We start from the raw sequence: 13,041 nt of genomic DNA, 5'->3' as shown, positions 1-13,041 counted from the left end.
AAGTTCAGATCCATGGCTCAGATCCATGTTTTATCACACAAAAACCCACATTGGTAAAGGCACACAGATCATACTCCACTTCCAAAGCCCAGCCTAGTGGGTCTCCACTTGAATGCACTCATCTCAGTTTGTGGTTTAGTGTGCTGGGGAGCTTGATGTCCTTAATGAAGACCTAAACAAATGAAAGGACAGTGGTGCCAAAGAGATGTACTGCATTACTTGAGGAGATTAGCAATGAGAATTTATGCAAGCAATTCAGTAAGGCATACCAAGAAAAAGCCCACCTGAGCTCATATAATAAAACTAAATAACACATATGGTATATGATATAAAACTATACTTAGAAAATAATACTGATCTAAATTATATGGGTTCCAGAATGGTGACACTCTTTCTATCTTTCTATCCCTCTCATTCTCACTCTCTCTCTCTGTATTCTTCTTCTCCTCCTCCTTCTTCTTTGTTTTAGTCATAAAAATAGCATATATTGGAAAGGTCACTCATTTGAATACAAGTCAATAAGACACTTTTGTTAGAAAGGGCAGTCAACCCTCCCACAGCAGCCTGCTTGTGTGAGCACAGCCAGGCCAGCTTGACAGGTGAACGTGCCTATCTCTCTCTCCTTCTTTGTTGTTTTTTTCTTGATGACACTTCTTGCCTCCAATCCCTTTCCTGAATCATTTCTGTGTAAGGCTCTGTAATTGAAGCACAAAGACAACCTGCCTTTCCCAAAGGCTTCTCAACACAATATCTTTCACTCAGATATTTGGGCAGCATGGTGTTTAGCATGTTTGCCTCTCAGCACTATGCTCTTGGGCTTGAGTCTCTGGGTTTGTTCTCCCTGTGTGGGATTCCTTCTGGGGTCTCTGGTTTCTTTCTATGAGCCAAAAGCATGGAGGTTAGGTTGATTGGATACTCTAAATTGTCCTGTATGAATGTGTGCATTGTATAAGTATGAATAGATAAGATGTGTGTGTGTATATATATATATATGAGAATATGTGCATATATGATTGGTGTTCTGTCCTAGTCTTAACCTCCTCCCTTTTACCTGGTGCAGTCCCCCTGGAGGCTGTGGATTGTGAGTATGCTGTGTGCAAACTGGTTGCTGCTTTTCATCAGTGTGTGAGTGATTGTAAAAGCTGATATCTGTCTGTACAGTGAGTTTGAGAAAGGTGCTATATATATGTAACTAATAATATTTAGTACTGAAAAAAAAAAAATATAACCCATGCGAATAGAATAATAAATAAGTTACATTTTCAGTCACTCACTGAGACACATGATTCCTGATCAGTTCATAAATTATGTTAGAAGCCTTCAAAAGTATTAGTTTAATATCTGTGTGTGTTCCACTGTCTATTAACAGAAGTGTGTTTGTTGTTATCCTTCATGCAGATGTCTTTTAAATAAGCAATTGCTAACAAACATATGTTGCTGATACTAACACAGCCCAAATTATTGTGCCTGTGTGTAGTTTAAACTGTATGTCAAAGGTAAAAGCATGTCACACACCATTAAAAAAAAATGACCTACAAGCCAGCCAAGTCATTAACTTGCATAATACAATCACAGCCTTTACTCTTTACTAATTGGTCTTAAATGACCACAGAAAGAATCATCTCCACTGACCTATAAAATAATCAAGGTTATCATGCCCATAGACCCTGCAAAGCACACCATGATTATCTGCTCTCTGTGTTCATGGAGCATGTCTAAAGCATTAAGTGAGCCATGGCCAAATGCAAGCTTCTCACTAGCAATGCTGACTGACTGTTTGAGCTTGTGTCTCACCATGATTTTTATGGCGACTCTGTTTGCAATGTGCAATGGCCCTTTCATATAGACAGTAATATGAAGCCTGACCTAACACTGGCAATGGATGTCCCATTACGGGTGAAACTCTAAACAGACAAAAACAAGTCAATGAGGCATTTCTTCAGATCTAATGGATTTGAATTTCTTTAACCATGTTATACCACTTTATATCTTGCCTAAAAGACCTCACAGTGAGGATAAAATAAATTTCACTTACTACAGTGAGGACTTCAGAATTTCTCTCAACTCAAGCTTGATCAGGTATTATTCAAGTTTTAGCCTTACAAATTTAGGGACAAGCAGCCATATGTTCAATAATACAGTCTAATTGAGAGGATTGATGCAAAATGTGACACTGACTACTTAATTTAAAGTCATAGCCCAACTATGGTTAAAGGACCTGCATACTTTTCTGTGGCATTTAGACCTAGTGCCAAACTAATTCTGAGGCTGCAGATGTGAAGTCATTTATAAGGATTACGCTGACTTCAATTATGCATCTGACTTGCCAATAATCAAGTGGCCCATTATAATACGTTTAGGGAACTGAAGACATTTACAATGGTAATGTATGTTGATGATGAGGCATGCAAGCTTCACCAAAAAAGAGCATCAGAAAAAAAGATAATGATGTCATTTATCTGCTGTGCCAATATAATACCATTTCCCACATTTTGTCTGATATCCTTTAATAATGGGATTTCTGCTTGAATTGCTCCAGGAGCTAATGCTTCAATCACTATCACTTACTGGCTTTTTTCCAATACTATAGCAAAGAGAGTCAAAGTTTGATATTATGTAGCTAAAAGTAGATCTATTCTCAGATTTTATTTCTACTTTTTTCATGTTATTTTTAATATGAATTATAAACCATAGAAAATGTATATAAGACACTTTTTGTTTCATGGGAACAACTGTGACATTATAGTTTGGAACTCATGGAACATTTTCTATTAGGTAATTGCAAGCATTTTGCATATATTTCACAATATTCTTGATATACTTCATTGGGGAGATAATTAGGCTGGTGTCTAGTTGGATCAACTGAATTAACAGAGTGACACCTGAATCAATTTCTGTATAACCCCCCTAAACCTTGAAACACTGAAATACTTTATGTCATATTCAGACAGAAATGCCTGCTGCATGAGTTAGGAGTGCTGTACTGCTCCTACTCCTCTGGTCAAATCATTCATCTTCCCTTGATAGTTAGTTCAGTTGCAGCAGAAACTGAATGGACCTGCTTCTATTTCAATGCTTGTTATGAGACACTTTGAGTAGCAAAGATATAGAATATAACATGACATTGATTTCACCAACTGCTGATTAACCACAGTCTGACTTTATCCATTATGAAGGGTTGTTCATGCCTAGGCAAATCTTAAACATAAACATCAGAATAAAGAAACACATGTACAGTTGATACACACACACTTGCACAATGTCTTTTCAACTACAGGAAGATGAAAATAAACAATAAAATGTAAACACCTAGAAAGAGAGATATAAAGAAAGTCTTGCCCTGTTTACACACCTCTTAACTATAAAGGAAAATGGACTAAGGACTTTTCAGGCCCCATATCATTTTATATTGATGCTGAGCTGTAGAGATAAAACAGTCATTGAAGGAAAAAAAAAATGGAAAAAGACCTTGAGTTTTCTACAGCCCCCTCTAACATCTTGAGAGGTTTAGAGGGAAACACAGAGAGGTAGAGAAAGAGATAGAGGTAGAGAAAGATATAGGAGTGATCAAGAGAGATGGAAAGAGAGATAAGGAGGAGTCTGAGAGAGCGAGAGAGGTAGAGAGAGACATAAGGAGGAGAGATAGAAAGAGTTAGAGCAATAAATAAAGATAAGTGAAAGAGAGGAGAGAGAGGTCATGCCTGACTATATATACCACAAAATACATAATACAGCTTAAAGTGTACAGTGTGTACAGCAGCTCTGCTGGGGCATAACTGCCATATTTCATGAACACACTGTGCGTACTCAGACTGATGTAAGACAGTAAATACATCCACACATACCAACTGATGACTGGTCTACTCAGTCTCCATAGCTGGATTAAAGAATTCTATGCTATTTGACTAAACTGGATGAATAATAAGGCATTAATATACAGCTTTTCAAAACCTTCCAGTGTGTGACACACATGCTAGATTATGCTATATGTAGAAGCTCCTTTCTTGCTCCCTGCCTTTTTTCTGGGATGAATACCTTGATGAACACATGGGGTGGGTCAATGGACAGACTGTAAAACCATTGAAAAGGTTACCCTGATGTCGAGCTGGTGATTCTCTGGTTCTATGACAGAGACCTAATGATAATGGGACTCCCAATATTCCTGTACGTTTTACAGCCCTGCTGTGTCCACGGGCAGCAGAGCTGCCTGCTAATTGCTGCTATTGTGAGATGGTGAAGTATTTGATGGGCCCACTACAAAACCGTTGGCTTTCCCACAATGCATCTATGCAAACAGATGCCCTGGAAAGGGAAAATAGCTTGATCTGCTTCAAATTATACAACAGCAATTTCCTAACCAGTAGAGCTGTAAATGTGAGCATTTATTATCTTGAAGCTTGAACAGCAAATTGTGTTGTTTGTTAAATACACACTTTCTTCACACACACACACACACACACACACACACACACACACACACACACACACACACAAACACACACACTCACTCTCTCTCTCTCTCTCTTTCTCTCTCTCTGTCTTCCTCCCTGCTTGCCATTTCAGTTCACAGGTTTTGCTCTCTCAGCTACCTAACCCTATCGAATATGCATAACAATAACTCGATTACTTCCTGCTTCTCCTGCTTTACGACTGTCGGATGTTCTCTGACTAGCTGTTATGTCGATGCCAGGACACAAACTGAGGAAGACATCTTATTGTGGAGCCTACTCTGAGCATAAGGGCACACTGACTACTTTTAATACTCTTAATGCATACCTCTTATTTTTGACATATGTTTTCCCCCAATACACTGTTGAACTTTTGAGACAAGATAGGAGGGGAAAAAAATGTGTGTGCGTGTGCGTGTGTGTGTGTGTGTGTGTGTGTGTGTGTGTGTGTGTGTGTGTGCCTGAGCCTGATGATGTGGTTCCCCCCTGTGCTCTACAGGACCCAGTAGATGAGACAGCACATTAGAAAGAGCACTCTAGTGCTACTCCCCCATTAATGAATCTCTTTATGTCATTGATTACTTTTGTTAGCCTAATGGAATTTTTAATTAGTACAGCTCAGCTTTCGAGCCAGCATTTAATCAAAAAATGTGCTGTTGTTTTTTTTTCTTTCAGGCATCTTTGGTCTTTAAACTTCATCTTTAATTGTTAGGATAGAGGGTGTAGATAATTAGGGGATAAAACCTTTCATATACATCTGACTGGCCACACAAACAGAATGTTTTTAGCACACTGAGGTCATATGAACAGAAGCTGCTATTATCAATGTGATTCAAATCATATTAGGGTGTGATTTGAGGATTTTATTATCCCAACATAATAGAAATATAATAAAAAGTAATGATAAAAAATAACCCATAGCCCATGTTTAATAAGTGATAATGTTATAACTGATGTGGTATTATATGACAACAGGAATTAATATAACAGCACTCTTTTTTTTTCTTTTTTTTTTCTTTTATAAGCAGCATATTTTGATTTTTAACTGTGACTTGAAAACTACCATGCAAGTGCCCTTATTGAAATAGTGAGTTCTCTTGTTTTACTAAAAGCTAAAGAGTAGGACCTTTTTGCTAAGAAATATCTTCAAATAAGTTTTTTCGAGGTGCTGTATGGGTATAAAGATGTGTGAGAAAAACAAGGTATGTGCACATTTATGAACATTTAAGAATGAATCAATGTGTCATAAGTAAAGAAAAAGAAAATCACAGTAATATGCATCTTAGGGAGAAAAAACAAAACAAAACTGTAATATGCAGACAGAATGAGGTCAGATTATCAGGTTAAGACATTATTCAGATAAAAGATTAAATCACATCATTTGTGTCTGCAAGCATCCAGTTGAAAATTAGATTTTCCTTACTATAGAAATCCCCAATTTAATAATTTATTACCTTCAAGGTTCTTTTTGTTACTACTGCCCTGTGTGTGAAAGAACACAATGATATGGAAAATCAAATTGGCCAATCATACAGAAGAATCTGGAGGAAATGCATCCCTGAATGTCTGAGGACCTCATTCACCTATGTAGACAGTGTTTGATGATTCATAGTTTATGGAATTGTTTTACAACTGATGGAAGATGCACATGTTACAGTGAAGATAAAATCAAATTACTATGACTACCATCCCATACCATATTGTCCACAGTTGCTGTTTCCATTTCATTTACTGTCTGGCATTTCTCTGCTCTCTCAGCTGCACACGGATCTGGATAAAGGGGACAGTGCCGTGAAATACACCCTCTCGGGAGAGGGAGCTGGCACCATATTCACCATTGACCAGACCACAGGAGACATCCATGCCCTACGCAGCCTGGACAGGGAAGAGAAACCTTACTACACACTTCGAGCTCAGGCTGTAGACATCGATACAAACCACCCCCTGGAACCTGAGTCTGAGTTTGTGATCAAGGTCCAGGACATCAACGACAATGAGCCAAAGTTTCTGGAGGGTCCTTACACAGCTAGTGTTCCTGAGATGTCACCTGTGGGTAAGGGTGTGCTAACTGGTTTTTGATACTGCAACAATACTTGTTTATTAACTTTCTTAAGAACTTACTATTGTATTAGGAGACTGATGTCCTACATAGAAGGTAGTATAGAAAAGTTGTTTCTACACGTAATATACCGATTCTCACATTAGAGCATTTTCTTAAGGTTTTCAATTAAAAAAAAAAAAAAAAAAAGTTTTCCAAGGCCTTAAAACTGACTATCCACTGACTGCATGAAATTGCTCTCCACGGTACCTGAATAACACTGCCTGTCAAATAGTTCTGCATGGGTTTTTGTCCTTGATCTTGTTTTTCTTCCAGATGAATGCACACAAGGTCAAAAAGGTTGAAAATGTAATAATCAGCTATAGTTGTAACCTCAAAGTCTAAGTTAAACTTGTTCAGCAGCTGCTAAATAAACTCCAAAAGACACACTACAATGAAGCAATGATTTGTTATTAGTTTAATAATCTAAAAGGATATATAGGAGATTTAAGTAGTTATCCACGTCAATATTTTTACCTTCTCCATGTGTCCTGTGAGGTGACACACAGCAGTCAGTATGACATTGGATCATCCAGCCTCTTAGGATATTATAGCTTCATAAATGGTTATCATACCTGATTATATACTAGCAGTACAATTCCCCATTCCATTTTTACTTTTTACACATTTGGCAGACAGTCTTATACAGAACAACTTACAATTTTAATCACATTACAGAGGCAGGCCAGTGTAGTGTTAAGACTCTTGCCCAAACACCCTTATTGGTATAGCATAGAGGGCTTACCTAGATGGGGTAAGCATATAGCTTACTCAACATATAGTCCATATGTTTTTGTGACTGCATTATTGATCATTATTTAAAGGTCTGAATTTGATCTTAACAGCTAAACAACAACTAACTGTTACCCTAGCCCATCCTTTGAATGGTTTACCATAAAAATGGGGCACTTGGTCTATTGATTTCCACATAGTCTAATTCAATAGCTGTAACTACAAGTCACTGAAATGAACACTGTCGTCCTGCTCACAAAATCCGCATTGCACAGTTTGTTAAAGAAGTAATGACATATCTGATTTGACATGTCACATTTAATACAATGCTTAATGTGACATTACACAATTCACAAGCCCCAGAGGTGACTTTAGGGAAATATATAGCACCACTATAATAGTCTTGATTTAGATGTGGAGTAGCTTTTTTTTTTTTTTTTTTTTTTTTTTTTTTGTAACAGCAGTATCTTACGCTGCACTGGTGAAGCTGCTGCTAGAGCCGACAGTGACTAACTGATTAGAGGTAAATAATACAATATAGTAAAATACAGTATAACTGATTTATTCAACTTAATCACTATCTTAAAGCCATCCTTTCAAGCCATTATAGCTATGCCATTAAATGTACCAGAAAGGATATAAACCAGCAGAGATTGTTTCTTTGTTCTGTCTCTTTTGTTCATTCTTTAAAACCAAACACTAAGGTTGTAAACCAACAGAGGGTGATTCTTTGTTCTTTATCTTTCTTTCTCTTCCCTGATTTAATGTTTGCTCTATTGTAGTAGCTACTTTGTTGAACAGCCTTTTATGGAGTGTAATTAAGCTTAGACTCATTTGGCTTGGCTACACATGGTTACAGTGAGTGGCACCATGGAACAATATCACTCCTGAAGGCAGGCTCTGGTGTCACTGGCAAATAGCCATCTTCACTCTAACTTTAATTAAAGCAACCAGGTACACTACCACTTGAGAGTCTTAAGTATATGAGTAGGAATGGAAACTAAAGAAAAAGAAACAGAAGCATAAACAGAAGCATAAACAAAAACTACAGTGAACTTTAAATGGTCATATGTTAAAGCTTGGACATAACACTTTTTAGAGTGAAGATCAGAATATTCTCATCAAAGTTGCCCTTTTGCATCAGATTCTGATGCGCACAGCTGTCCCATAAATTCCAAGCTAAATTCTGCTGCCTTTAAATTCAGAATAAATTTCAAGTGGCATAATGGAACCCAACCATGCATAATTTATAAAGTCAGATTGATTTAATAGCCTATCTGGTATTGCTTTGTTGAATGTTGAGTGTTTAATTACAGGTATTTTATTTCAGTAGATTGTCCAAAGATGCCATGTCTGCTCAAATACAGATTTTATTCTACATATCCCAAACAAGACCTCCATATTTGATACCTTTTCATATCAACCCAGTCTCACTCCCAATGGTGCTATAATCATGAAAATGAGAGTTCATTTTGTGATAAAGTCTAGTATCTTTGCTATATCATGTGACAGTATCACATTTATGGTTCATTAACATGCAACCGCCTGTATCAGTGCTTTCCTCATGTTATGTAACAGTAACTTGAAAACATGTTCTGATTTTATGCAACAGTACTGAGCCTGAATACCATCGTCTACTTTAATGTTCACATTCAAGATAACTTATTTCAACTTTTTTAAAATGAATTAAACTACCTAAGCTAATATGCATAAAGGTTGAAGAAATTTCATTTCTGTTACCCCCTTTGTACTTTGTACAGTACTTTGTACTGGTAGGGAGATGAGAATGCTGGTAAGTGACAGAGAAGCATATTTTTTGTTAGGTTTAGCTAAAGAAGGACACCTATAGTGGTATTTGCTTAGAGGAAGTAATAAAATGTTTCTAAAATGTTTTCTTTGCTTTGGAATGACAACACACACTACTTATGTTATTTCATGCCTTGCTCTGTTATGTGAGTGATGCAAAAATGTAAAAAATAAAATAAAATAAATAAATGCAGCTTAAGCTTGTTCATCCATTTGGCCACTTTGGTAATGTTAGTCCCTAACACTTAAAAAAAAAAAAAAAAACAGATAGTGAACCTTTTTACCTTTTAAAGGTTTATAGACTCAAACTTAGCCTCCTTAAGTCCTAGTTTATGAGCATCACATTGGGGCCCCTAAGTGACTCAGCTGCTTTGCAGGCCCCTGGAGTGTTGTTTTCACTATCCAATTCATTTACATTTACAGCATTTAGCTGACGCTTTTATCCAATGCAACTTACAATTCTGACTGAACACTTAGGGCTTGGGGTCCTACGTTCAATGGCCTACATACTGGGCTAATTCATGCTTTTACTGGCTAATTAAACTGTGCAGGTTAGGCAGGAAAATTCAAAGGATCGTGAGATGTGGACATTTTCCTAGGGTTTTCAGTTTTGGCAGACAATGTCACCCTGTTGCCTAGTCTATGTCCACCAAGATTGGGGCATCTAGGTTCCATGGCTGATCCATGGCCCCTGTAATGTTACTTTCTAATTCAATTGTGCTTGGCCAGTTTGGGAAATATCAAAAGATCCCAGGAGGCCATTCATGTGAGAATGGTCAACCTTGCGTTGTGCTGATTGCCTAAGATAGTTCATACCTACCACATTTGGGTCTCCCATGTTGCACAGCTTGTCCAGAGGACTGTGGAATATTACTATGTTATTTCCATGCTTGGCCTATATCAGCAAAATGAAATGGCTGAAGACAGCCCACCATGTGACCTAGAGCTTCCAAATTCTGCCAAGATTGTGGCTCCTAGATCATATGGTTGCTTCGAAGGCCCATGGAATGCTGCTTTGTCCTTTCATTCCAAAATATGCCTGCACTCTATTTTGGCCAGCAGAAAGTGAAAGTCAAATTGATATAGCAATTTTTACAACAGCCATTTCCAAAAAGCAACTTTGCAGCTGTCTATGTCATGGCCTCCAGTGAGCAAACCAAAGATAACAGTGGCAAGGAAATGCTCCCTTTGAGCATGAGGAAGAAACCTGGAGAGGAACCAAAATTCAAAAGGTGAGCCTATTCTCCTCTGGCTAACAAAATTTAAAATAAATAAATAAATGAATAGATAATAACTACAAGAAGTACAAAATGGCTTCTTAAAGGTTTTAGTCTGGGTTTGATGAGTGTAAGTGTATCTGAATGTTGCAGAATGCTGACCGTGTGACCTAGTGCCTCTAAATTTGGCACAAGCTATCTCCCTAAGGCATAGTTTATGCCTACCAAGTTTAGGGCCCTTATTTTTTGATTACCTGGTAGTAGGTCTGGAAGATAACAAAATCTACCTGCCAAAATTTTATAGATTTTTATAAATCTTCAAAAGTGGTTAAAGGTTTGGTAACTACAATATGGAAAAAATATAGATCTAAAAGCTATATACTCATATAATTTGTGCAGGAGCACCAAGCAGGAGCACACCTCATATATAGACTGAGACCAACTGACTTAACAATTGGCATCAAATATGTTTCTGCTTGACTGGCACACTCGCTCTTTATGGTTAACAAGCCCTACTTTCCTATTATATCTTTATTCTGTGCTTTTCCACCTGATTGTTCTTGTTTAGGTATCATTTTGCTAAAAGTGATCATTTTGAATTGTGTCCAATGAGGTCTATGTCCAGTAACATTGCGCACAAAGGCCTATATCATGTGAAATATATCTGCTAACAAAGCATAGAAGCACAGGGACATACTCCTGAAGAATTTTGGTTTGGGGCTTAATGCCATTGTAATTGTTTTGTAGACAACTGACTAATGTTGTGTCAAACCTTTAGTGATGCCTACCTTGGGGATTGGCAGTTTCACACTGAGCAGACACCCTCCGTTCCAAAATGTCTAAACTGTCCTATAAATTAGCCTAAACACCACACACATTATCACCATCTACAGAGAGCCTCTTGCACTGTCCTTCAGGAAAGTTTTATCATAAATTGGAAACACTGGTATTTCATCTTACAACTATATTAGCAGATGACTAGTTGCCATTTCTGTCTAGGGGAAAAGAAAGACAAGCCTCCAGTGGGCAAAGGATTGTGTAAAAACTGTTTTAGTTATCAGTGGAAAAACAATGCCTGGTCAGATGAATCCACATTTCTGCTCCACCATGCTGGTAGGAGAATATGGTGCAAGGAACATGAATCAATGAAACCTTTCTGTCAGGTGTCAAAAGTTCAGGCTGATGAATATGGAGTAAAGGTTTAGGTGTAGCAAAATTCATTTTATTTAATTTATGAATTATTAACATGGGGCATTACCCTAAACATAGGAAAATGAGTATCAATTATTAATGATTAATTACTGAAGGTTAATTAGTGTTATATCAATATTATATATAACCATTCAAATAAACACAATGAACAGTCAACAGCAAGGCCACAAGGCAGGATTTAAATACAAAAATTTAACAAGGTAGAAATAAGGGAGAAAAACAAAGAGAAAACAAAACTATGGCATGGAACTAGAATACACAAAACAGGGAAAACATGGAACAGGGACGCTGGGAGGGACTAATTGTGACAGTCTCATTCTGAAATGAGTTCATATCCTGTGCAGTGACCAAGTACCATTGTATAAGATATACTGATAACCAATTTAATAAATAAATGAGAAGTTTATTGATTGATTAACCAAAATAAATTATCTATGTTATAAGGTAAGTAATACAATGTTTGCAGACTTGGCTCAAGTCTACAAAACTGTCTAACAAATGATAAATGAAAGAAAGAAAAAATAATAAGGAAAATGAATAAAATAAATAAAATATAAAGCATAAAATAAAAGCATGATTTTTTTTTAAATAACATCAAATTGAATAAACCATAGACCAAAAACTACACACACACACACAAAATCTTAAGCTAATGCTAATTAGCCAAGAGGCTACTATGGTAAAGTAAATTGATATTGAGGAGAATGCCTGAGTGGGAAGAACATATCCAGAGAGTGGATGGGAAGTTAGATCCATTACTACTACTGCTGTGGTTACTATCTAAGATAAAGGGGTGAGATATATAATTCTGTGCAAAGTTATCTAAGGGAATTACAGCTCATTGTTCCTTGCTGATTTTTTTTTTTTCTATTGATCTGGAGGCGGTGCAAGAAGGGAGGACTTAGCTGACCTGTTCATGCATATTCAATGTTTCAGACTTAGGCTAAATCAGGCGTTTTCTTTGAGTAAGTATACTAAACAAAAAATAATTCAATATCACACTGTATGTGCATATTTCTAAATGAAAAAGAAAAGAAAAAAGAAACAATATAAATCACACAACCACATATAAGGAAACAGTTACATTCATCCTTAAGAGAGACACAGCTTAAAGATAGAGAGTATGATTATTACATAAAGATTATAGTTTTCATATTATTGATGGTTGAAATAGTCTTCCTCAGCCTATTATACTTCAACAGATAATCACTTAAAAAAATAACAAGTATAAAGGTTAATATGCAAATACTACAATGATAGGGGTAAGACATAGATATAATAGTTTCATGGATAACTTATCACAACAAGTCATAGGGACAAATTTAACAAATGTATATATAGAGAGAGTCCCATAACAGTTCAACAGTAATGAGGCTAGTTGGATTTGACTCTGGAATGTTTTATATATATATATATATATATATATATATATATATATATATATATATATATATATATATATATATATATATATCTTATATCTCTTATATATGTTATATATCTCTTAATTGATCCAGTTTGAAGTTCT

At 36.5% G+C, this 13,041-nt stretch overlaps 1 protein-coding gene across 2 annotated transcripts in view; it reads left to right on the top strand.

Annotated features, from left to right (window-relative positions):
* Positions 1-13,041, top strand: part of LOC113576455 (cadherin-12) — a 91,419-nt gene that overhangs the window by 36,391 nt on the left and 41,987 nt on the right. For both annotated transcript variants that reach the window (XM_027008526.2, XM_035533836.1), the window contains exon 3: positions 6,207-6,501. In XM_027008526.2, coding sequence (XP_026864327.2) covers positions 6,207-6,501 — 295 coding nt within the window. The remainder of the gene's footprint in view (positions 1-6,206; positions 6,502-13,041) is intronic.

This window comes from Electrophorus electricus, chromosome 14, assembly GCF_013358815.1.
Source record: "Electrophorus electricus isolate fEleEle1 chromosome 14, fEleEle1.pri, whole genome shotgun sequence".
Classification (NCBI taxonomy): domain Eukaryota; kingdom Metazoa; phylum Chordata; class Actinopteri; order Gymnotiformes; family Gymnotidae; genus Electrophorus; species Electrophorus electricus.
This window is presented reverse-complemented; position numbering and strand designations above follow the sequence as displayed.